Source organism: Salmo salar, chromosome 16 (assembly GCF_965601325.2).
Source record: "Salmo salar chromosome 16, fSalSal1, whole genome shotgun sequence".
NCBI classification, from domain to species: domain Eukaryota; kingdom Metazoa; phylum Chordata; class Actinopteri; order Salmoniformes; family Salmonidae; genus Salmo; species Salmo salar.
In genome coordinates, this window is record NC_138306.1 from 81124991 (window position 1) to 81150063 (window position 25073).

General features: G+C 44.0%; 3 protein-coding genes across 5 annotated transcripts; 1 reads left to right on the forward strand and 2 right to left on the reverse strand.

Annotated features, from left to right (window-relative positions):
• Positions 1-65: 65 nt before the first annotated feature.
• LOC106574970 (mitochondrial pyruvate carrier 2-like) lies at positions 66-4492 on the reverse strand. The gene is made up of 5 exons (XM_014151105.3): positions 4284-4492; positions 2172-2212; positions 1984-2068; positions 1702-1813; positions 66-1164 (listed from the first exon to the last, which is right to left on the reverse strand). Exons 1-5 carry the CDS (start codon positions 4333-4335, stop codon positions 1107-1109), a joined length of 348 nt encoding a protein of 115 aa, XP_014006580.1. The 5' UTR covers positions 4336-4492; the 3' UTR covers positions 66-1106.
• Positions 4493-5381: 889 nt separating this feature from the next.
• Positions 5382-15832, reverse strand: LOC123727768 (mitochondrial pyruvate carrier 2). The gene is made up of 5 exons (XM_082962426.1): positions 15733-15832; positions 13234-13274; positions 11089-11173; positions 6683-6837; positions 5382-5426 (listed from the first exon to the last, which is right to left on the reverse strand). The coding sequence occupies exons 1-5, from the start codon at positions 15830-15832 to the stop codon at positions 5382-5384; spliced, it is 426 nt and encodes a 141-aa protein (XP_082818552.1).
• Positions 15833-16564: 732 nt separating this feature from the next.
• Positions 16565-24906, forward strand: LOC106574838 (DDB1- and CUL4-associated factor 6). 3 transcript variants are annotated; one of them, XM_014150942.3, is made up of 15 exons: positions 16565-16921; positions 17224-17285; positions 17388-17480; positions 17613-17798; positions 18118-18231; positions 18465-18600; positions 19101-19306; positions 19931-20024; positions 20356-20866; positions 20982-21023; positions 21242-21404; positions 21605-21761; positions 23818-23906; positions 24129-24237; positions 24390-24906. In XM_014150942.3, the coding sequence occupies exons 1-15, from the start codon at positions 16831-16833 to the stop codon at positions 24416-24418; spliced, it is 2082 nt and encodes a 693-aa protein (XP_014006417.1). In that variant the 5' UTR covers positions 16565-16830; the 3' UTR covers positions 24419-24906. The 3 variants fall into 3 exon arrangements, with proteins under 3 accessions (XP_014006417.1, XP_014006419.1, XP_014006418.1); XM_014150944.3 differs by having other exon boundaries at positions 21266-21404; XM_014150943.3 differs by having other exon boundaries at positions 19934-20024.
• The last annotated feature ends 167 nt before the right edge of the window (positions 24907-25073 follow it).

Genomic DNA, 25073 nt, shown 5'->3' on the forward strand with positions numbered 1-25073 from the left:
GGCCTGTAGGCCTACAAGGTTGTAACATTTTTACTACAGAAAACAAACGATTTTACAGATACAGCTTTCATAAACACATTATTTTATTTAAATTACAACAATTATGTAATCCTACAAACAACTGTATTAAATTTGCACATAATACTAAGTAAATATTTAAGGGCACAAATCTATTACAAATATTGAGAGTTCAAGCCAAAATCAGATATTTCCTTGGTCTCAAAATAATTCTAACACAAAAAAGGAAGGAATGTAAATTCCTATATATTCATTAGGCCTATTAGAATATAGTGGCTGGTTATATAGGGCCTGGTTATATACATATCATATCAAACACATATCAAACACATGGTACCCATGGAAATTCCATGTATTCCGTTCCAGACATTACTATGATTCAGCCCTCCCAAATTAAGTTGCAACCGGCCACCTGTGATATGTACTGTATATAAGACCTGTGATATGTACTGTATATAAGACCTGTGATATGTACTGTATATAAGACCTGTGATATGTACTGTATATCAGACCTGTGATATGTACTGTATATAAGACCTGTGATATGTACTGTATATAAGACCTGTGATATGTACTGTATATCAGACCTGTGATATGTACTGTATATAAGACCTGTGATATGTACTGTATATCAGACCTGTGATATGTACTGTATATAAGACCTGTGATATGTACTGTATATAAGACCTGTGATATGTACTGTATATAAGACCTGTGATATGTACTGTATATAAGACCTGTGATATGTACTGTATATAAGACCTGTGATATGTACTGTATATAAGACCTGTGATATGTACTGTATATCAGACCTGTGATATGTACTGTATATAAGACCTGTGATATGTACTGTATATAAGACCTGTGATATGTACTGTATATCAGACCTGTGTTAGTGACTGTTGAGGGTTGACTTTACAGACTTTGCATAAAAATGGATTAAGACATGAAGAAATGAAATACAAGTGTGTGTGCGTGCGCGTGCGTGTGCGTGTGCGTGTGCGTGTGTGTGTGTGTGTGTGTGTGTGTGTGTGTGCGTGTGTCTGTGTGTGTGTGTGTGTGTGTGTGTGTGTGTGTGTGTGCGTGGGTTATATGATGGAGATCTGGGCCTTCTCGTCCTGTTGCTTCTTTACTTCCTGTTGGTACCTAGAAACACAGAGGGACAGGGTTGACCTCCGACCTTAACAAACCAAAGTAAAGGTTCAAACAGACTAATCATAGGTCTCAGAGAGCAAAGACAAGTTGACAGGCATGCTATCCTTTACATTCAGAAAAGGACCCTGATAGATCAATGTAGCCCACTGTTTTTTAAAGTGTAAACAAATGAAAGATAATGACCATGGTTATAGAGTAACATTTGTTTTATATGAACTTAAGTAATCTTGCAAAATACAACTCTCAGGACCAGTTTGCCAACAAAAAAATGTGTCTGTAAAAAGTTCCAAACTGGTATAGACACCATGTCCAAGGACAATGGACTGTCATAAATGAATCTGTTTTTGACCAAACACACTTTGCCCTGCAAAGCAGTACTGTATATCTATTAACAATGTTATTGTCAGACAATGGCATTGATTGACATACACACCATCAGAATTTTGTTTTTATTTCCCTTTCTTTCTCCTTATAGGGTTTGATTGAATGCCATGCATGTCAGTTTGCATAGCTCTGTGTCCCACTCACATCCAGATTCTAACAAGTTGGGTGGCTCCTGACAATCCAAGAAAACCGTTGACAAAAAAGAGACCCCAGTTCTTTGGAATAATGACAAGAGAATATCGGGACCAAATAACACCTGGAAAATAGCGGGGACGAGACAGGTAAAAAGATAGGTAAAAAGACAGGTAAAGAGACAGGTAAAGTTGGAGCATCTGAATGTTTTCAGCTTCAGGAATTTGTTACTGTTGTATAGTGGATGTAAATGTCAAATATTGTCTTTCCCCACTTTCCCACAATGTTCATTACCTGTAGTCAAGAGTACTCCAGACTGAGAGAGACTCAGTTTATCAGCTGACCGTGTCATATCAGCCATGCCAACCATAACCAGGCCCTGTAGAGAGAGATAAAGAGAGAGAATCACAGCCATGCTTACTTTTAGCACCATTAGAAGATGTCCAGCACATGAGACACTTGTTAAAGATATCAACTCTTACCCATTTACACATTGGTGCCCAGAAGAAGACTGTCTTTGGGCCTACAAAGGGAAACATATCAGTGTTTATTTAGAAAGGTTATGAATGAAAGTTGAGTACAATTACACAAGATCACAATGATTCATGTGAGCGTTAGTTTTGTGTAAACAGTTGGTTGATACCGCAACAAAGAGATCACACTGGGCACCCACTGGTTGAATCAACGTTGTTTCCACGTCATTTCAATGAATTTAAGTTGAACCAATGTGGAATAGATGTTGAATTGACGTCTGAGTTGGATATGCCAAAGCAGTTAGGCATGAAAACGTTCCAGAAATAGATAAATGTTGTGCAGCATTAAACTGTGAAATCATTTGATTTGTTGTTGTGGAGTGAAATATAAAGATGAAATAGAGAGATAAAGTGAAACTGAAAGTGACTGGAATCAGTATCTTCCTATGGTTTTAACAACTGTTATTCTCCTGCTCTCTTCTTGCCAATTGAAAACTTGCCAAGGGCTATAATTTACTGAAGAGTGCTAAACATGGTGGTTGAACGTCACTAAGCTTCACACATATTATCCATTCAGTGTTCCCTTCTCTTGTCTATTTGATAGCTAGGCTGGTTGTTTTATCAACTATATTAACTTGGTTTTGCTTAATTGCTTTGCTTTTAATCTTCGTTATGATTTTAATCTCATCTCTGTATCATTATGCTCCCAAACTATTTTGATATTAATTAACAATATCCCATGAACCAGGAATTGAGGACCACTGATTGGAACAACCTTCTGTCTACCCCCTTCAAGCCACATGAACACACTGTTATAGTTCAGCCCAAGCTCCCCAGGGCTGAGAGAAGAGCCCTGTGTACTCCCTCATCAGCATTCAGAATAGCAGCATCAACACTGTTTGTCCTTATTCACCTCTAAGTTAAATTCAGCTACAGACTGACGTGGATGCTATACCAACACAGCTGTAATAAAACGATGTGTGCTCCATTTAAGATAACCTCAATGTCAAGGTTGCACATGGTTTGCTAGTCTAGGACTGACTAGTACTGACCAAGTCCCCATCCAAAGTCCATGCTCTGCTACTGTAGGTTTCAACTCAGGTTTTAACTCAGGTTTCAACTCAATCTAAGTTTAGAGCACTCATTCATATGCTAAAGAGCACTAGTTCATATGACCATTTATCTATTTCTGCTGATACAAATGTTTAATGCTCTTGTTTGTCAGTAAATTATAGTAATCTGTTTCTCCTTTTTTGAAAGTGTTTTTAACATCACTCCAACACCCCTCCCCCAACAGTCAATTGCTGTGCCAAATGGTAGATTTTATCCAGAATTAATGGGAGAATTCTTATCCAGAATTATCCATAGGTATACAGTGGGTGGCTCTAATCCTGAATGCTGATTGTTAAAAACCGCATTCCAGCCGGTTAAGGGTGCGTTCATAAATTCACAGAGAAAGAAAGAAAGAGAGAAAGAGAGAATTAGAGAGAGCATACTTAACGACTTGGTCGCGTCTCTGGCAACCAAACCGATAGAACCAACGACCAGCCGGCTTGGGTAGCAACCCTAGATTTGTTTCGGGACTATATCTTGTGGAAGGATGCAATAGTATGAATAAATTAATGAAAATAAAGTTTTTAATGAAAATGTGTCAATCATTATTTGAATATGATGGTAATCCCTTGAAGCCGGTGTTTGGAGTATATATTGGCACGTTTGCCGGCTCTCGACTTCTTATTTTTTATTAATTTATTCATACTATTTCATCCTTCCACAAGATATAGTCCCGACCAGTGGCGGTTCTAGACCATTTCAACTGGGGGGGCCAAGCTGGGGCCAGTTGTACTGTTAGAGGGGCCAGTTACATTAGACATTATTGTTGTCATATTGTTTTCTTCACTGCATTGCAGGCATTAGCAATCAAAAGACCATGTTCATAATCATCATCGTTGCCACTGTCTAATAACGGATGTAAAAAAAGAATGATAGCAAAAATTTGTTATGTAAAAATTATTTCATACTCCACATTTAGGGGGGCCACAAGGGGGTCCAAAATTGTTTTGTGGTCACGGGGGCACACCTCTCAGGTTGAGGTGAGCCTGATAATAATGATGTCCTTACCTGCTGGATGGTTGTAGAAAGGTCTCAGTTTAGCAGGTAGTAGAAGCTCCATCTGGTTTAGAATCCTGTGGTATGAAGCTCTAACTCACACTAAAGCCATGTCTGGAGACTGGAGTTTTATTTCCTACCTTTGTTGAACTTGGTACCGACAGTTCAAAATAAAGAAATAGTATATGCTGTATTGTAGCAGTAGTACACCCTGTCATTGATTGGCTATACTAACTAGAATACAGAAAGCAGGCTCATCTACCCGTAGTGCCTAATCTATTATGAAGGAGTGTCAGGGGCGGTACTGAAATATAAACCCCGCCCCAAACCCACTGCCATTGGTAGGGAGAGTTAGCCCACACTATGAGCCCACCCATTTTGCAAATCCTAGAAAACAGGACCACGTTTAGTTGCCAACTGTTGTCTACATGTCAGAGAAGCATGTTTGTTCAATATTACATATTTCTATCTGAACGTTCCAAAACGTTGTGTCGTACTGAACGCGCACCACATGTGATTGTGGACTGTACATGGCAAAGACACAACGTAAACAATAAACTGAAGAAGCCACGTTTATCTTTTAACTTAGCTTATGATCAAGTTGGCCATTAATAACCTCATGCACATGAGAAGGGTTTCTTCAAGTCAGGAACAGTTTTATCCAAAATGTAGAATTTATTTTCAATACATATATACATACCACAACGTCCTAAAATCAGACTAAGAGGTAAAAGGCTAAAACAAAGTGTTACCGTTGAAAAAGACAACATTAACCATCATCAGACTCAAACATTCACCATCTTTAAAGTGTTGTGTGAATTTGTAAATGTTTATGTTTCCATGCCTAATCTTACCTTTTACTAATCTTTTACCATCATCCTCACGCAGACGTGCTGTCATCCTCACATCATCACCTCATACTTATTAACAGCATGAATTGTGCTTTGCAGAGGGAGGGGTGTTATTGACTTGGAAGATTCTGTGGTGGTTGAAGTCCTCAAAGATGAAATTGCATTTAATCAAGTTAATCAGATCCACTAGTTAGTTAGTGTCGCTAGTTCTAAATAATCCAACAATGGATGGGCCTCTGCTAACTGCTTTACTTTAAGTTCAGCAGCCTCTGCTTCTTGTTGCTTCTTTACTTCCTGTTGGTACCTAGAAACACAGAGGGACAGGGTTGACCTCCGACCTTAACAAACCAAAGTAAAGGTTCAAACAGACTAATCATAGGTCTCAGAGTGCAAAGACAAGTTGGCAGGCATGCTATCCTTTACATTCAGAAAAGGACCCTGGCAGACTTTATAAATGTATTCATATCTCTGAATTTAAAGTGTAACCAAATGAAAGACAAGTAGTCATAGAGTAACAAATTGTATGATATGGACTGTAGTCTAGTGATCTCACAGAAATAAATACAACTTTCAGGGCCGGTTAGCTAATTCTGCCAAATGCGCTTTCCAAAGCAGTAGACACCACAGACTTATTTAGTGTTGTATCCATAGAGACAGAACAGGATCTACATTTATCTCTGTGGTTATATCACTCAGAGGATCTACATTTATCTCTGTGGTTATATCACTCAGAGGATCTACATTTATCTCTGTGGTTATATCACTCAGAGGATCTACATTTATCTCTGTGGTTATATCACTCAGAGGATCTACATTTATCTCTGTGGATATATCACTCAGAGGATCTACATTTATCTCTGTGGTTATATCACTCAGAGGATCTACATTTATCTCTGTGGTTATATCACTCAGAGGATCTACATTTATCTCTGTGGATATATCACTCAGAGGATCTACATTTATCTCTGTGGTTATATCACTCAGAGGATCTACATTTATCTCTGTGGTAATATCACTCAGAGGATCTACATTTATCTCTGTGGTTATATCACTCAGAGGATCTACATTTATCTCTGTGGTTATATCACTCAGAGGATCTACATTTATCTCTGTGGTTATATCACTCAGAGGATCTACATTTATCTCTGTGGTTATATCACTCAGAGGATCTACATTTATCTCTGTGGTTATATCACTCAGAGGATCTACATTTATCTCTGTGGTTATATCACTCAGAGGATCTACATGTATCTCTGTGGTTATATCACTCAGTTGACAGGAAAAACACAAGGGCAGAAGGCTTGGCATATAATGTGCCTGGTTTAAACCACAACAAAGAAGGCAAAGCCCAAGGACAGCGTCACTAGCTGTCATAAATGTGTGACCAAGCACATTTTGCCCTTCAGAGTGGTACTGTGTATTTAACAAGCCTGTTGTCAGACAATGACTGACATACAGTACATTGACAAATTATTATGATTTATCCCCCCTAATATGGTTTGATTGAAAAGGGCCCACAGATATCAAATCAAATTGAATGTATGTAAAATTGCAGGGTACAAGCTGGTGTGTAGCTCTGTATCGAACTGTCTGTTCCACCCACATCCAGATTCTAAAGAGTTGGGTGGCTCCTGACGCACCAAGAAAACACTTGCAACAAAACAGAAACCAATTCTTGGGAATGATGACCAGGGACCATCTGGACCAAATAACACCTGTAAAATAGTGGAGAGACAGGTAAAGGGACAGGTAAAGGGACAGGTAAAGTTGGAGCATCTGAATGTTGTTTCTGCTTCAGAAATGTGTTACTGTTGCATAATGCGTATAAAAATCCAATATTAGCTTTTCCTACTTTTCTCATAATTTTCAGGGCTAAGAGTGTGTCAGTGTTGTTTGTGAGGGTACCGGCTAGGAGACATCTGACCAGGATCCGGGCTAGTCAGTGTTGTATGTGGGGGTACCGGCTAGGAGACATCTGACCAGGATCCGGGCTAGTCAGTGTTGTATGTGAGGGTACCGGCTAGGAGACATCTGACCAGGATCCGGGCTAGTCAGTGCTGTAGGTGAGGGTACCGGCTAGGAGACATCTGACCAGGATCAGGGCTAGTCAGTGCTGTAGGTGAGGGTACCGGCTAGGAGACATCTGACCAGGATCAGGGCTAGTCAGTGTTGTATGTGGGGGTACCGGCTAGGAGACATCTGACCAGGATCAGGGCTAGTCAGTGTTGTAGGTGAGGGTACCGGCTAGGAGACATCTGACCAGGATCAGGGCTAGTCAGTGTTGTAGGTGAGGGTACCGGCTAGGAGACATCTGACCAGGATCAGGGCTAGTCAGTGTTGTAGGTTCGGGTACCGGCTAGGAGACATCTGACCAGGATCAGGGCTAGTCAGTGTTGTAGGTGAGGGTACCGGCTAGGAGACATCTGACCAGGATCAGGGCTAGTCAGTGTTGTATGTGAGGGTACCGGCTAGGAGACATCTGACCCGGATCAGGGCTAGTCAGTGTTGTATGTGAGGGTACCGGCTAGGAGACATCTGACCAGGATCAGGGCTAGTCAGTGTTGTATGTGGGGGTACCGGCTAGGAGACCAGGATCAGGGCTAGTCAGTGTTGTATGTAAGGGTACCGGCTAGGAGACATCTGACCAGGATCAGGGCTAGTCAGTGTTGTATGTGGGGGTACCGGCTAGGAGACATCTGACCAGGATCAGGGCTAGTCAGTGTTGTAGGTGAGGGTACCGGCTAGGAGACATCTGACCAGGACCAGGGCTAGTCAGTGTTGTATGTGGGGGTACCGGCTAGGAGACATCTGACCAGGATCAGGGCTAGTCAGTGTTGTAGGTGAGGGTACCGGCTAGGAGACATCTGACCAGGATCAGGGCTAGTCAGTGTTGTATGTGAGGGTACCGGCTAGGAAACATCTGACCAGGATCAGGGCTAGTCAGTGTTGTATGTGGGGGTACCGGCTAGGAGACCAGGATCAGGGCTAGTCAGTGTTGTATGTGAGGGTACCATCTAGGAGACATCTGACCAGGATCAGGGCTAGTCAGTGTTGTATGTGAGGGTACCGGCTAGGAGACATCTGACCAGGATCAGGGCTAGTCAGTGTTGTATGTGGGGGTACCGGCTAGGAGACATCTGACCAGGATCAGGGCTAGTCAGTGTTGTAGGTGAGGGTACCGGCTAGGAGACATCTGACCAGGATCAGGGCTAGTCAGTGTTGTAGGTGAGGGTACCGGCTAGGAGACATCTGACCAGGATCAGGGCTAGTCAGTGTTGTAGGTGAGGGTACCGGCTAGGAGACATCTGACCAGGATCAGGGCTAGTCAGTGTTGTATGTGAGGGTACCGGCTAGGAGACATCTGACCAGGATCAGGGCTAGTCAGTGTTGTATGTGAGGGTACCGGCTAGGAGACATCTGACCAGGATCAGGGCTAGTCAGTGCTGTAGGTGAGGGTACCGGCTAGGAGACATCTGACCAGGATCGGGGCTAGTCAGTGTTGTAGGTGAGGGTACCGGCTAGGAGACATCTGACCAGGATCAGGGCTAGTCAGTGTTGTATGTGAGGGTACCGGCTAGGAGACATCTGACCAGGATCAGGGCTAGTCAGTGTTGTATGTGAGGGTACCGGCTAGGAGACATCTGACCAGGATCAGGGCTAGTCAGTGCTGTAGGTGAGGGTACCGGCTAGGAGACATCTGACCAGGATCGGGGCTAGTCAGTGTTGTAGGTGAGGGTACCGGCTAGGAGACATCTGACCAGGATCAGGGCTAGTCAGTGTTGTAGGTTCGGGTACCGGCTAGGAGACATCTGACCAGGATCAGGGCTAGTCAGTGTTGTAGGTTCGGGTACCGGCTAGGAGACATCTGACCAGGATCAGGGCTAGTCAGTGTTGTAGGTGAGGGTACCGGCTAGGAGACATCTGACCAGGATCAGGGCTAGTCAGTGTTGTAGGTGAGGGTACCGGCTAGGAGACATCTGACCAGGATCAGGGCTAGTCAGTGTTGTATGTGAGGGTACCGGCTAGGAGACATCTGACCAGGATCAGGGCTAGTCAGTGTTGTATGTGGGGGTACCGGCTAGGAGACCAGGATCAGGGCTAGTCAGTGTTGTATGTGGGGGTACCGGCTAGGAGACATCTGACCAGGATCAGGGCTAGTCAGTGTTGTAGGTGAGGGTACCGGCTAGGAGACATCTGACCAGGATCAGGGCTAGTCAGTGTTGTATGTGGGGGTACCGGCTAGGAGACATCTGACCAGGATCAGGGCTAGTCAGTGTTGTAGGTGAGGGTACCGGCTAGGAGACCAGGATCAGGGCTAGTCAGTGTTGTATGTGAGGGTACCATCTAGGAGACATCTGACCAGGATCAGGGCTAGTCAGTGTTGTATGTGAGGGTACCGGCTAGGAGACATCTGACCAGGATCCGGGCTAGTCAGTGTTGTATGTGGGGGTACCGGCTAGGAGACATCTGACCAGGATCAGGGCTAGTCAGTGTTGTAGGTGAGGGTACCGGCTAGGAGACATCTGACCAGGATCAGGGCTAGTCAGTGTTGTAGGTGAGGGTACCGGCTAGGAGACATCTGACCAGGATCAGGGCTAGTCAGTGTTGTAGGTGAGGGTACCGGCTAGGAGACATCTGACCAGGATCAGGGCTAGTCAGTGTTGTATGTGAGGGTACCGGCTAGGAGACATCTGACCAGGATCAGGGCTAGTCAGTGTTGTATGTGAGGGTACCGGCTAGGAGACATCTGACCAGGATCAGGGCTAGTCAGTGCTGTAGGTGAGGGTACCGGCTAGGAGACATCTGACCAGGATCGGGGCTAGTCAGTGTTGTAGGTGAGGGTACCGGCTAGGAGACATCTGACCAGGATCAGGGCTAGTCAGTGTTGTATGTGAGGGTACCGGCTAGGAGACATCTGACCAGGATCAGGGCTAGTCAGTGCTGTAGGTGAGGGTACCGGCTAGGAGACATCTGACCAGGATCAGGGCTAGTCAGTGTTGTATGTGAGGGTACCGGCTAGGAGACATCTGACCAGGATCAGGGCTAGTCAGTGCTGTAGGTGAGGGTACCGGCTAGGAGACATCTGACCAGGATCGGGGCTAGTCAGTGTTGTAGGTGAGGGTACCGGCTAGGAGACATCTGACCAGGATCAGGGCTAGTCAGTGTTGTATGTGAGGGTACCGGCTAGGAGACATCTGACCAGGATCAGGGCTAGCTCTGGTGAGACTTGGTGGTCGGCCAGCCCAAGCAGGTTATTGTTGGTTCAAGTGATGGTGACCAAAATAAATATTTACATAAAGGAAAATACAAAGGCAAGCCCAAAAGATGCCCAGAGTAACACCTGGCTAGCACAGCCTAGCACCTGACCCAGTTGCTGCTGCCACCTAGGGATGGGTTTGGAAGTGGGAAATGGATTGTATAACTATGCCCTGTGCACTACCTAACTCCATACCTTAACACAAATCAACAGCTAATGACATCACGTTGTGGAAAACGTCCAGTAGTGGTTTGTAACTAGCCGTATCCGAGGACCAAAACACGATTATCATCTCTAATTGAAAATAGTCTGAGATAGAGTAGTCTCAAACAGGCACGGGTCATCTTGTGTCATTTAAGGACAGTGCTATCACACAGTGACATACCGTTACAGTCCTTGTTAACAGTCAGTGGGGCTTTTACAAAGCAGCAATGCAAAACCCATGATGCAGGGGCAGGTGTGAAAGTTCCATGCCATCATGTCTGAATCCATGCCAGTAATTCTATCAGTGAACTGTTCATCTGAAAGGTCATCAAGCTACGCACACTCTCATATGCACTCATGTACACACTCGCACACACACATGCATGTACACACTCGCACGCACGCATTCACACACTCGCACACACGCATGCACATGCACTGGCACACACACAACACACACACAAACACACACTTCCTGTCCTCTCTGTCCTCATTGCTCCATTACCTGTAGTCATGAGTACTCCAGACTGAGAGAGACTCAGTTTATCAGCTGGTCGGGTCCTATCAGCCAGACCCGCAAAAACCAGACCCTGTAGAAAGAGACAGAGAGAGAGAGAGAGAGAGAAACAGAGAGAGAGAAACAGAGAGAGAGAGAGAGAGAGAGAGAGAGAGAGAGAGAGAGAGAGAGAGAGAGAGAGAGAGAGAAACAGAGAGAAACAGAGAGAGAGAGAAACAGAGAGAGAGAGAAACAGAGAGAGAGAGAGAGAGAGAGAAACAGAGAGAAACAGAGAGAGAGAGAGAGAGAGAGAAACAGGGAGAAACAGAGAGAGAGAGTGAGAGAGAGAGAGAGAGAGAGAGAGAGAGAGAGAGAGGTGTCACACAACCGTGCATATGTGTACTACATCATAGGACCATTATATAACACATCGTTTGGCAGGTCGGAGAGTGGAACATTAACTGTATGGGATATTAAGATTAGACCGAGGCAGCAGACAGGAGCTTATAAAATGTGACTTCATTGTCTAGAAGCGACCTCAATCAGTTCACGTGACAGAAAGGAATTTGTAGACACAGGTCAGGCATTACTAATTAATTATTATTAACTCCCATGTCCACTCTTACATGCAATTGCTTCCTATGAGTTCCTGTATTGTCACGCCCTGACCATAGAGAGCCTTTCTATATCTCTATTTGGTCAGGTCAGGTCAGGGTGTGATTTGGGTGGGCAATCTAGTTTTCTTATTTCTTTGTTTGGCTGGGTATGGTCCCCAATCAGAGGCAGCTGTCTATCGTTGTCTCTGATTGGGGATCATACTTAGGCAGCCCTTTTTCCCACTGTGATTGTGGGATCTTGTTTTTGAGCAGCCCAGAACGTCACGTTTTGTTTCCTTTCTGTTCTGTTTTTTTTTGTTTCACTTCATTAAAGGATGTGGAATTCCATGCACACTGCGCCTTGGCTTATTTACGATAGGGAGTTTGAAGACAGCGATCGTGACATGTATGCTGCCTCTGTGCAGTCTTAATTTCCTGTGTGGCTCAGTTGACAGAGCATGCCGTTGCAACGCCAGGGATATGGGTTCGATTCCCATGAGGGACCAATACAAAACTGTATGCACTCAGTATAAGAGTGTCTGCTCAATGACCAAAATGTTAAACTCTCCAAACCCTCAAAACACTCTCAGAACCCTCTAAACACTCTCAGAACCCTCTAAACACTCTCAGAACCCTGTAAACACTCTCTGAACCCTCTAAACACTCTCAGATCCCTCTAAACACTCTCAGAACCCTCTAAACACTCTCAGAACCCTCAAAACACTCTCAGAACCCTCTAAACACTCTCAGATCCCTCTAAACACTCTCAGATCCCTCTAAACACTCTCAGAACCCTGTAAACACTCTCAGATCCCTCTAAACACTCTCAGAACCCTCTAAACACTCTCTGAACCCTCTAAACACTCTCAGATCCCTCTAAACACTCTCTGAACCCTCTAAACACTCTCAGAACCCTCTAAACACTCTCAGAACCCTGTAAACACTCTCAGATCCCTCTAAACACTCTCAGAACCCTCTAAACACTCTCAGATCCCTCTAAACACTCTCAGAACCCTCTAAACACTCTCAGAGCCCTCAAAACACTCTCAGAACCCTGTAAACACTCTCTGAACCCTCTAAACACTCTCAGATCCCTCCAAACACTCTAAGATCCCTCTAAACACTCTCAGATCCCTCTAAACACTCTCAGAACCCTCTAAACACTCTCAGAACCCTCTAAACACTCTCAGAACCCTCTAAACACTCTCAGATCCTCTAACACTCTCAGAACCCTCACAACACTCTCAGAACCCTCTAAACACTCTCAGATCCCTCTAAACACTCTCAGAACCCTCTAAACACTCTCTGAACCCTCTAAACACTCTCAGAACCCTCTAAACACTCTCAGATCCCTCTAAACACTCTCAGATCCCTCTAAACACTCTCAGAACCCTCTAAACACTCTCTGAACCCTCTAAACACTCTCAGAACCCTCTAAACACTCTCAGATCCCTCTAAACACTCTCAGAACCCTCTAAAAACTCTCTAAACTCTCAGAACCCTCAAAACACTATAAGATCCCTGTAAACTGCTTCGCTGCAAATCTTTTAACACTTACCCACTTACACACTGGTGCCCAGAAGAAAACTGTCTTTGGACCTATAGACGAAACAAAATGTGGTTTAATTATTAAGGTTAATTATTATAAGGTTAGCAATGACAGCTGTGTTGAATACATAACGTTACAGTGATTTATGTGACATTTAGTTTTGTGCAAAAAGTTGGTTGATTCCACAGTAAAATGATATGCCAATTGAACCAGTAGGCCTCAGACTTTCTGTGAAGTGACAGAAGTTGTCAAGCATTAAACTTTGCTACCTGATTCGTTGTAGTAAACGTTTTAAGATGAGGCGACATTGAAAGTTACTGGTTAAATCCTTTCCTAGATAATTCCACCTGTTGTCATTCTCGTGCCCTCAGCTTGTCTCTGTCCTCCTTCCACTGCCTGTACTTCAATGCCTTGCCAATTGAAAACTTGCCAAGGGCGATAATTTATTGAAGAGTGCCAGCATGTAGTGGCATGCACGTCATTTAGTTACCCACCTATTGTCCATTCATATACTTTCCTTCTCTTGTCTATTTGATAGCTAGGCTGGTTGTTTTATCAACTATAAGTTGTTATTAATGTGCTGTGCTTTTACATCTCATACTGACTTCCCTCTGCTTTATCATGGTGCCAACCTATTTTGATATTAACAGCATCCCAGAACCCGGAATGGAGAACCCCTGCTTGGAACAACCTTCTGTGTACCCCCTTCAAGACACATTACCACTCTTCTATAGGGACGGACTGGGACCAGAAATCGTCCCAAGCATTTCTAACACACAGGCCCATTTTTTCCCTTGAGACCCCAGATATTAGCCAAATAATTATAATTTTGGCAAAACCCACCATTTTGACAGGCCCACCAGGCTAAAGATTGACCAGCCCATCTGGCATTTGCCAGAATTGCCCTATGACCAGTCCGTCTCTGTTATCTCCCCAGGGCTGGAAGAAGAGCCCTGTGTACTAGCTCATCAACGTTCAGATAGTTTGCATGTGACAGACAGACTGGGCAGCATCAAGACTGTTTGTCCTCATTAATTATTATAATTCATTATAATCAGCTACACACTCCTCCTGTCACATTGAAACAATTCCAACACTACTATAATAAAACTATGTTTGCTCCATTGACGATGACCCCATCACAGAGGTCACTCGTGACCAAGGGTCCATTCACCAACCCCAATACACTGCTACTGTAAGTTAACTCATTATTTTGTCCATTAGATAATGTACTTCATAACAGTGAGGTTAGTGACAGTCACAGTCCCACTATATTGAACATCACTCTTATTTACCAAATAGAAGAGTAGAATACATCCAGAGGTGATAATGATAAATTATCAGACAACAGGGAGGAGACATGAATCAATAGACAACAGGGAGGAGACATGAACCAATAGACAACAGGGAGGAGCCATGAATCAATAGACACCATGAGGAGACATGAACCAATAGACAACAGGGAGGAGACATGAACCAATAAACAACAGGGGGGAGACATGAACCAATAAACAACAGGGAGGAGACATGAACCAATAGACAACAGGGAGGAGACATGAACCAATAAACAACAGGGGGGAGACATGAACCAATAAACAACAGGGAGGAGACATGAACCAATAGACAACAGGGGGGAGACATGAACCAATAAACAACAGGGAGGAGACATGAACCAATAGACAACAGGGAGGAGACATGAACCAATAAACAACAGGGAGGAGACATGAACCAATAGACAACAGGGAGGAGACATGAACCAATAGACAACAGGGAGGAGACATGAACCAATAAACAACAGGGAGGAGACATGAACCAATAGACAACAGGGAGGAGACATGAACCAATAAACAACAGGGAGGAGACATGAACCAATAGACAACAGGGAGGAGACATGAACCAATAAACAACAGGGGGGAGACATGAACCAATAAACAACAGGGAGGAGACATGAACCAATAGACAACAGGGAGGAGACATGAACCAATAGACAACAGGGAGGAGACATGAACCAATAAACAACAGGGAGGAGACATGAACCAATAGACAACAGGGAGGAGACATGAACCAATAAACAACAGGGAGGAGACATGAACCAATAGACAACAGGGAGGAGACATGAACCAATAAACAACAGGGAGGAGACATGAACCAATAGACAACAGGGAGGAGACATGAACCAATAAACAACAGGGAGGAGACATGAACCAATAAACAACAGGGGGGAGACATGAACCAATAGACAACAGGGAGGAGCCATGAACCAATAGACAACAGGGAGGAGACATGAACCAATAAACAACAGGGAGGAGACATGAACCAATAGACAACAGGGAGGAGACATGAACCAATAAACAACAGGGAGGAGACATGAACCAATAAACAACAGGGAGGAGACATGAACCAATAGACACCATGAGGAGACATGAACCAATAGACACCATGAGGACAGTGATACAGAGACAGCCAGGTTAGTAGGACCTGATGCTGTAATATTGATCAAGTCCTTACCTGCAGGATGGTTGTAAATGGGTCTCAGTTTAGCAGGTAGTAGAAGCTCTATCTGGTAAAGAATCCTGTGGTATGAAGCTCTAACTCCTACTAAAGCCATGTCTGGTGACTGTTGAAACTTGGCACGGTAACCCTGTCGTTGGGCTACTTGAACTGATCAGACAGAATAGATTGTGTGAACCATTAGCTGACAGCAGACATGGCTATCCTCTATGATGCTTACTGGATGGAATCTTCTATTATTGGGGAGGGGGGGGGGGGGTTGTACTGAACGTTAACTCCGCCCAACAACCACTGCCATTGGTAGGGAACAGTAAGCCTATCCTACTTCACTTTCCAAGAATTACACACGGGATTGGAAATGGTACAATATAAAAAATAAACTGAAGCCAGACACACTGACTCTTGGACACACTTTCAAATGACATGAACCACATTATCAACTGACACAATGGATTTAACACAGGTAGGAAGATGCGGTTTCTGTCTGATGAAACGAGAATCTATGGTTATTATTATAATATTATAATAAGGTTATTATATAAATACTGTGGCACTTAGAGATTGTCTTTCGATGAAAAGCACTTTATAAATGAAATGTATTATTATTATTATCTAGGCACTCATTTCTACCATAATAATTTGTCCTTGACCAAAATTAACACATACTTTCACAGGCTAATTCACAGGCCGATCATCACAAAGAGTTCAATAATATATTTAGGGCTCAAGAAGTAGCGGCTCAAAACAGGGAGGGACATGGAGTTTGGGGGGGGGGGGGGGGGGGGGGGGGGGCTAATCTGGGCCTGCGCAGTGCTCACGTTTCCTGGCTACATACCATCAGCACGACCTTCTTCATGAGAGACCAACGTGAAACTGTTCAGTAAATTCTATAGAGTTGTTCATTCGAGAAAGTCTGCCAGCCAGACGACGATACAAAATTTAGACAATTGTAGCGACTGAACTAAAACAGAAGAGGAGTCCAGAAAGACATTCATTTGTAGCCTAAATTGTAAGACACCATGACTTAAACTTTTTTCGGTGTAGATATTCCAGTAATACTTGTGTTGTTTGTGAGGCGGACAGTGTTTCGACACCATGCCCTGTACCAACAATCTAATTTGGGATATTAGGAAACGCACCATCGGTTCCAACAAAATAAACAACTTTACAAGGAGTAACTACTTAGGTGAGACAAACGTTTTCATAAAATATGTTATGTACAAATGGTCTAAATACTACTTTATTGTCATTGTACTGTATGTGTCAGTGTGTTACTAACATGTTTTACAACAGCCTACTGCCTTGCGCTAGGAATTGATCTAAGACAGACTGTTCTTTTATTAGCAGTGTTTTATATAAATTCATACTTTACAAAGACTACTTATTGTATTTAAACATTTGTGTTGGCTAAAATAATACTTTTCTTAAAGGGACTACCATATGTGATACCTAAAACTGTTCTTATGGTATCATAATGATTTCCTGTAGGAAGAAAAGAGTTTGTTCAAAGGCTGAAACTTGAAGCCAGTCTTGATGTACACGAGGGCTCTGTAAGTACCAACATGCCTTACAGACGTCATTAACAGTGTAAGTGCACTGTGATAATTGTATGATATCCTGTGTTTTCAAACTGTTATTGTTTTTCATGACAGGTCAATACCATATGCTGGAACGACACAGGAGAATACATCTTATCTGGATCAGATGATGACAAATTGGTCATCACGAACCCATATAGCCGGAAAGTAAGATGCATTTTTTTGGGGGGCCAAAACATTGTTTATAATCAAGGTACCACAGTGTTGTGCTTCAACCTGTTGTTCAAATGGACGCAGAAGAGACAGAGAGACAATATAAAGTCCTTTTCCACTCTCCAGGTCAAGGCATCCATTACATCATGGCATCGATCCAATATCCTCAGTGCCAAGTTCATGCCCCAAACCAACGACAGAATGATCGTGTCCGCAGCAGCCGACGGCAAGATCTTCCTCACCAACGTAGAGAGGGGTTCCAACATGGACCCGGTGTTGCAGTACCACTGTCATAACGGTGCCGCCTACGAGGTGAGGGGGGCGGGGGCGTCTGAGTTATCCAGCATTTGAATCTCATCGCCATCGGAGTGTAATTCAATAGAGAGAGTTGATTAATGTATCCGATCTATCACTTCTCCATCTACATCACATTTACCTCAACATCTGTTATTGCTGTGGAAGGTAGGAATGGTATGTGGACCATAAATAAGTCCTTGGCATGTTGCTGCAGTGAAAGTCATCTATTCTAAAGCCCCCTGTCTGTCAGTAGACAGGAATTCTAATTCTGTTCCACGGACCAATCAGAGCAGGTTCTATATCTATTCTACACCCTATCTATTTCTATTGGTAGATATTGATGGTACCTAGTGACCCTCATTCTTTCCTGTCCTGTGGAGAGGATGGAACAATCCGGTGGTTTGATGTCCGAGTTTCTCCTGGCTGCTGGCAAACAAACTGTAAAAAGGTATGTTTGCGTTATGACAGTACAGCTACACTCTATTACAGGCAAATGAACAATTCCTATGTAACTATGATGTTATTACTACCATTTTATTGTGTAGTTACATATGTATAAAGGCAACTTATTTTTACTAACGACTTTTCGCCACCATTTTTACCAGTAGTTTTACCTAGCACTCAAACAACAGATGTCAGAGTTCCCTTTATGAAGGTATCTTGAACTTTTATTTTTACTAGGACATCCTGATTGACTGTCGGCGAGCAGTAACATCCATGGCCATATCTCCTGTGGAATCCTTCTATCTGGCTACTGGCTGCTCTGACAGCTCAGTCCGGATCTATGACAGGAGAATGCTGGGTACCATAGCAACAGGTATGCACAACCTCAACGGCGGCTACAGGTAGCCTAGCGTTTAGAGCGTTGGGCCAGTAACAGAAAGGTTTCTAGTTTGAATCCGGAGCCGATAAGATTAAACATTTGTTGACGTGGCCTTGAGCAGGGTACTTAACCCTAATAACTCCAGGGTCGCTGTTGATAATGGCAGTCCCTGGCTGTGACCCCTCTGAGGGTGTCTCAGGGGGACTTTCCAATTCACACGTGTATAATGTACATGTGTGAAACAGGACAAATATAATCAAGCACCGACCAGATAATAATAATAATTATTATTGACTCAAGGTTAATCAGATAACTAAAAATGAACTAATAATTCTATCAATATCAGTAGTCTTGAAGGAATCCTACTGCCACAGTACATAACATAGTTAATCACTGTTTGATTGTCTTTGGGCTCAGTGGTGAGAAAAACATTTTCTTCTGAAGGTCTGTATGGAAAATAATAGTTTCCTATATACATCTCATCCACTCTGCAGGTTTCCAGACAGGAAGCGGGGTGGCAGGGATGTGTGCGAGGTTCGTACCGAGGCACCTGGTCAACAAATTATGTCGCGTGACCTCATTGGCCTACAGTAGGGACGGCAGGGAGGTGCTAGCCAGCTATGCCTCAGACTGTCTCTACCTGTTTGACCCTAAAGATGACAAGGGACGCGAGCAGAAGGGACCGTCGCAGGATAACAAGGTGAGAACATTCCTCTCACCCACTGTGTATCACAGTACTAAAGACTGGATTCAATTATTTGAATGTAGTTTGTGTTTACACAACAACTGTCCACTCACATGGGTTTCTGGAAGCTTCTACCACATGACATGCGGTGTGTGTGTGTGTGTTGACATGAGGGGGTGATGTGTTGTCCCATCTCTGGGCTATTTTTGCCTCACCAGTAGATAACGGTCTGCTGTCTGAATCTGTTTTGGGAAAGGCATTTGAGCTGCGTTCTCACACACACAGCTGCTGAACACATAAGCCAGGGGGCTTCTGGGTAATCTGCAGGGTGAGGCAGCATATTTTGTGCAGAACTCGATACAACACCAGGTAACGTCACCGTTCCTGTACAAACACCATGGAACTAGTGTAACCTATGTGCACTAAGATAAACCTCCCTGTCCCCCTCCTTCTTGTGTATGAGACCCCTGGTATCGCCTGCCAGAGCCTCACCTGGCAGAGGGGCGGGGAATGTGAGCCCCCAGTGGAGGGAAGAGGAGGGGGTGGGGGGTCTCAGCCATAGTGAAAGGGCGGTTATTTTGGTCAGGCCCGATCCCGTGCTGTGCTGTGAGTGGTGAAATGTCACTTTGTTTCTCCTAGCAGAAGGAGACTCAGCAGAAGCGTCTGCGTCTGAGAGGAGACTGGTCAGACACTGGACCCCTGTCACGGCCAGAGAGCGAGAGGGAGAGGGACGGTAAGAGAAGCTCCTCGCCCCACTAAGTCCCCACTCATCTGAACACACAGCTGACAACACATGTGCTATCGATGACAGAAGTGCACTCTCACTTGGTCCTATTGCTCCCGACTGGTGCAGTGGTATAAGAGAAGAATTTGTCCTTAACTGACTTGCCTAGTTAAATAAAGGTTACATTAAAAAAAAATATATATATATATATATATATATATATTGCATGAATTAACACACAATACAATTATACATAAGCATGATATTATTAGATTATGTAAACTTTCACATCACTGTCTATGAGTAATATGATGGATTTTGAACCCTCTTGCTCCTGTAGGAGAGTCCAGGCCTGGAGTGTCTCTGATGCAGAGGATGTCAGACATGTTGTCACGCTGGTTTGAGGATGCCAGTGAGGCCCAGAACAACAGAGGAGCCCGTCCACAGCCACGACCCAGGGTAGACCCTGCAGCAGCTCCACAAGGTAGTGGGCTTCACCAGGAGGCTATGGTGCTAGGGAATCCATCCCCGTCTCAACCAACATCAACAGCCAGCTTCTCCTCCTCCATGGAGAGCCCGAGGAGCCGTAGGAGTGGCACGGGGACAGGAAGTCTCCAACCGTCTCCTGGGGAACCAGTTCTGAGTCTGACATACAGCAACCAGGGCACCACTAGCAGCACCATCCAACTGGACTTCTCCAGCGGTGGCGCCAGCGACCAGGAGGAACCCCCGCGGATCAGGAGCCCAGAGCAGGTGTCCGACACCAGGCAGATCTCATCCCTCAGCCAGTCGGAGGTGGAGGGCATGGGAGAGGAGCCCACACCACAGCCCCCTGGGGAATGGATGCAAAGGTATGGTACTATGATTGCATTGACTGAGGCATAGCTGGCCTACACAGTTAATCATTGAACTACTAGAGTCATGTCTGGCTATTAAAGTGGATGTTTTGTTCCCTTCCTTCCATAGATTTAATTTGAGAGGATCAGAATTAGGGGAAAGAGTACTCAGGTAATTATTTGCCATGGCAACAACAACTAAGAATGAGTTGTTCTTCACTAACAATAGATGTGTCAGATCAGTAGTTTAAATAACGCTGACAGAACAGTTGGAACTAGATTGCTGATGTTGGGCGTTTCCTTGTTGCTCAGTGCATTCAATCAAACCTGCAATACAGAAGTTACACTTCTCACCTGGCTGGACTTTGATTGGATTTAATGACTCTACAGACATGTTGTATATCCTTCCGAAAGGCGCTCTGCTGCTGCGCGGATCCAGGAGATTTTTCGGCGGCGGAAAGAGAAGAAAGAGTTGGCGGATTGCGAGACTCGCCATATCGGGAAGCCCTCAGTAGAAAAGGTCTACAAGGGCCACCGTAATTCCAGGACGATGGTACAGTACAGTATAACAGTACTGAGCATTAAGACAAGCTTAAAGTAATGATTTAGTCCACCAGAGGGGGACCTTGGGCAATATGTGGTGATAACGGCTTCAACTTCTTGTCAGCTATATTTAAGGTTCAATGCTTTAGTTATTGAGAAGTAGCTATGTGGAATACTCATTCAAGCTTTTGTTGTTGTTGTTGTTTATAGACCAATCAGTGTTGTTTCTGGGGTGACCAGTTTGTGCTGAGCGGCTCAGACTGTGGTCATATCTTCATCTGGGACAGAGAGACAGGGGAACACCTAATGCTGCTGGAGGCAGACCAGCACGTTATCAACTGTCTGCAGCCACACCCCTACGAACCACGTGAGTTCACTGCTTCTGACAGTCTCACACTGAAGGTGGTTTTAGTCAACACCCAGTCTGGCTCTTACAAAGGCTTGAAGGCTGTGACTTTACAGGTACAGTGCAGTTGGAAAGTATTCAGACCCCTTCACTTTTTCCACATTTTACAGCCTTATTCTAAAATTGATTAAATTTGTTTTTTTCCTCGTCAATCTACACACAGTACCCCATTTTTGGGGGGGCAAATATAATTAAAAAAACTGAAATATCACATTTACATATGTATTGAGACCCTTTAATCAGTACTTTGTTGAGACACCTTTGGCAGTGATTACAGCCTCGAGTCTTCTTTGGTATGACGCTACAAGCTTGGCACACCTATATTTGGGGAGTTTCTCCCCTTCTTCTCTGCAGATCCTCTCAAGCTCTGTCAGGTTGGATGGGGAGTGTCGCTGCACAGCTATTTTCAGGTCTCTACAGAGATGTTTGATTGTGTTCAAGTCCAGGCTCTGGCTGGGCCACTCAAGGACATTCAGAGACTTGTCCCAAAGCCACTCCTGCATTGTCTTGGCTGTGTGCTTAGGGTCGTTGTCCTGTTGGAAGGTGAACATTCTTCCCAGTCTGAGGTCCTGAGCACTCTGGAGTTGGTTTTCATCAAGGATCTCTCTGTGCTTTGCTCCGTTCATCTTTGCCTCGATCCTTACTAGTCTCCCAGTCCCTGGCGCTGAAAAACATTTCCACGGCATGATGTAGCCACCACCATGCTTCACCGTAGGGATGGTATTGGCCAGGTGATGAGCGGTGCCTGGTTTCCTCCCGACGTGACGCTTTGCATTCAGGCCAAGGAGTTCAATCTTGGTTTCATCAGACCAGAGAATCTTGTTTCTCATGGTCTGAGAGTCCTTTAGGTGCCTTTTGGCAAACTCCAAGCTGGCTGTCATGTGCCATTTACTGAGGAGTGGCTTCCGTCTGGCCACTCTACCATAAAGGCCTGATTGGTGGAATTCTGCAGAGATGGTTGTCCTTCTGGAAGGTTCTCCCATCTCCACAGAGGAACTCTGTAGCTCTTTCAGAGTTACCATCAGGTTCTTGGTCACCTCCATGATCAAGGCCCTTCTCCCCCGATTGCTCAGTTTGGCCGGAGCGGCCAGCTCTAGGAAGAGTCTTGGTTGTTCCAAACTTCTTCATTTTAAGAATGATGGAGGCCACTGTGTTCTTGGGTACCCTTCCACAGTTCTGTGCTTTGACACAATTCTGTCTCGGAGCTCTACGGACAATTCCTTCGACCTCATGGCTTTGTTTTTGCTCTGACATGCACTGTCAACTGTGGGACCTTATATAGACAGGTGTTTGCCTTTCCAAATCATGTCCAATCAATTTACCACAGGGGGACTCCAATCAAGTTGTAGAAACATCTCAAGGATGATCAATGGAAACAGGATGCAAAGCAAAGGGTCTGAATACTTATGTGAATAAGGTATTTCTGTTTTTTATTTGTAATACATTTGTAAACATTTCTAATTTAATTAATTTTAGAATAAGGCTGTAACGCAACAAAATGTGGAAAAAGTGAAGGGGTCTGAATACTTTCCGAATGCACTGTAACTGCTAAAATAAGCAATTAACATCCCATCATGCTTAGGGTCATGTATAAATATGCTGGGCAGGCCATCATTTTGGCCACCATGGCTATGCCCCCATAGGATGACAATGCCCCCATCCACGAGTGGTCACTGAATGATTAGATGAGCATGAAAACGATGTAAAGCATATGCCATGGCCGTCTCAGTCATCAGATCTCAACCCAATGGAACACTATTGGGGATTCTGGAGCGGCACTTGAGACAGCGTTTTCCACCACCATCAACAAAACGCCAAATGATGGAATTTCTCTTGAAAGAATGGTGTTGCATTCCTCCAATAGAGTTCCAGACACTTGTAGAATCTATGCCAAGGTGCTTTGAAGCTGGTCTGGCTCGTGGTGGCCCAACGCCCAATTAAAACACTTTATGTTGGAGTTTCCTTTATTTTGTCAGTTACCCGAATATTCATTTTTTTCTTTTTCTGTTCATTCCAGTGTTAGCCACATCAGGGATAGATTCCAACATCAAGATCTGGTCACCCATGGAGGAATCCCCATCATTCAACAGAGTACTCGCTGAAGAGGTGTGACATAAATACATGTATTCATGTCACGGGAGGTTGGTGGCACCTTAATTGGGGAGGACAGGCTCGTGGTAATGGCTCCTCCCCCCACCAGCCTCCACTGACTTGTGTGCTTTACAATCAAACACGTGTGTGGAGGAAAGAAAGGCTCTCATCATAGTGACATTGATGAAGCCATTGGAACCTCTGATCTCCTGATACCTGGTGCTCTGTGTCCTGTAGGTGACCTTCCGTAATGAACTGATGCTGGAGGAGACCAGGAACACTATCACTGTACCTGCCTCATTCATGCTGAGGATGCTGGCCCAACTCAACCACTCCATCACAGCAGGTGAGCGCGACACACACACACTCTTCCAACCCTGCATCCCCAGTGATAACCCGTGATACAGAATGGCTATGGATCTATCTTAAGTGGTTATAACATGTTATAACAGCAGTCACTGACTGGTAACATTGGTCATCTCTTTCTTTCCTCTACAGAGTCTGAGGACAATGAGGAAGACGAGTAGCCCTATCCATAGCTTCCATACTGGACTGTTGAATGTGTGATGTAGGAACTACATATTATCTCATTGGATTCACTTTGTGGCCATTATGGTGGTAATGTTACCATAGGGATTGGAGTATTGGACCTCACCTAGTGTAGGTTATAGAACACTAGAAGAGGTTGTGTTGATTTTATAAATATAGTTGATATTCAGATGAAGGAATGTTTTGTACCTATTTCTATATTTTGTTCAGGTGTCCAGCCTATCCGTCTGGCTATGAGAAGTGTTCTCTAGATGGTATCTCATTATTCTCTGTACTTTGTGAACCTCAGGCCTTTTTGTGAGAAGTCACATTTCATCTTACTTTGTCTGTGGCTTTTCCTGATACTCTGCAACGACGGCTTCAGTTCTGACTGTTGCCAATGTGCTTGTTTACCAAAGAGAATGCGTTTAATTTAAGAATTGACGAATGTAAAAAAATATATTAAAAAAAATACATTTGCTTGAAATGAATCACCCTGTTCTTCCTTCTGAAAATGGCTAATTGAACGTTAATAAGAAAGCACTTTGTTACAGTATATGAATTACTAGGTAGTTACAGTACTAATGACATACATATGGTAATTGCAATGAACCTATTGAATATTAATAAAAATCCAGTATCTGGATTAGAAGC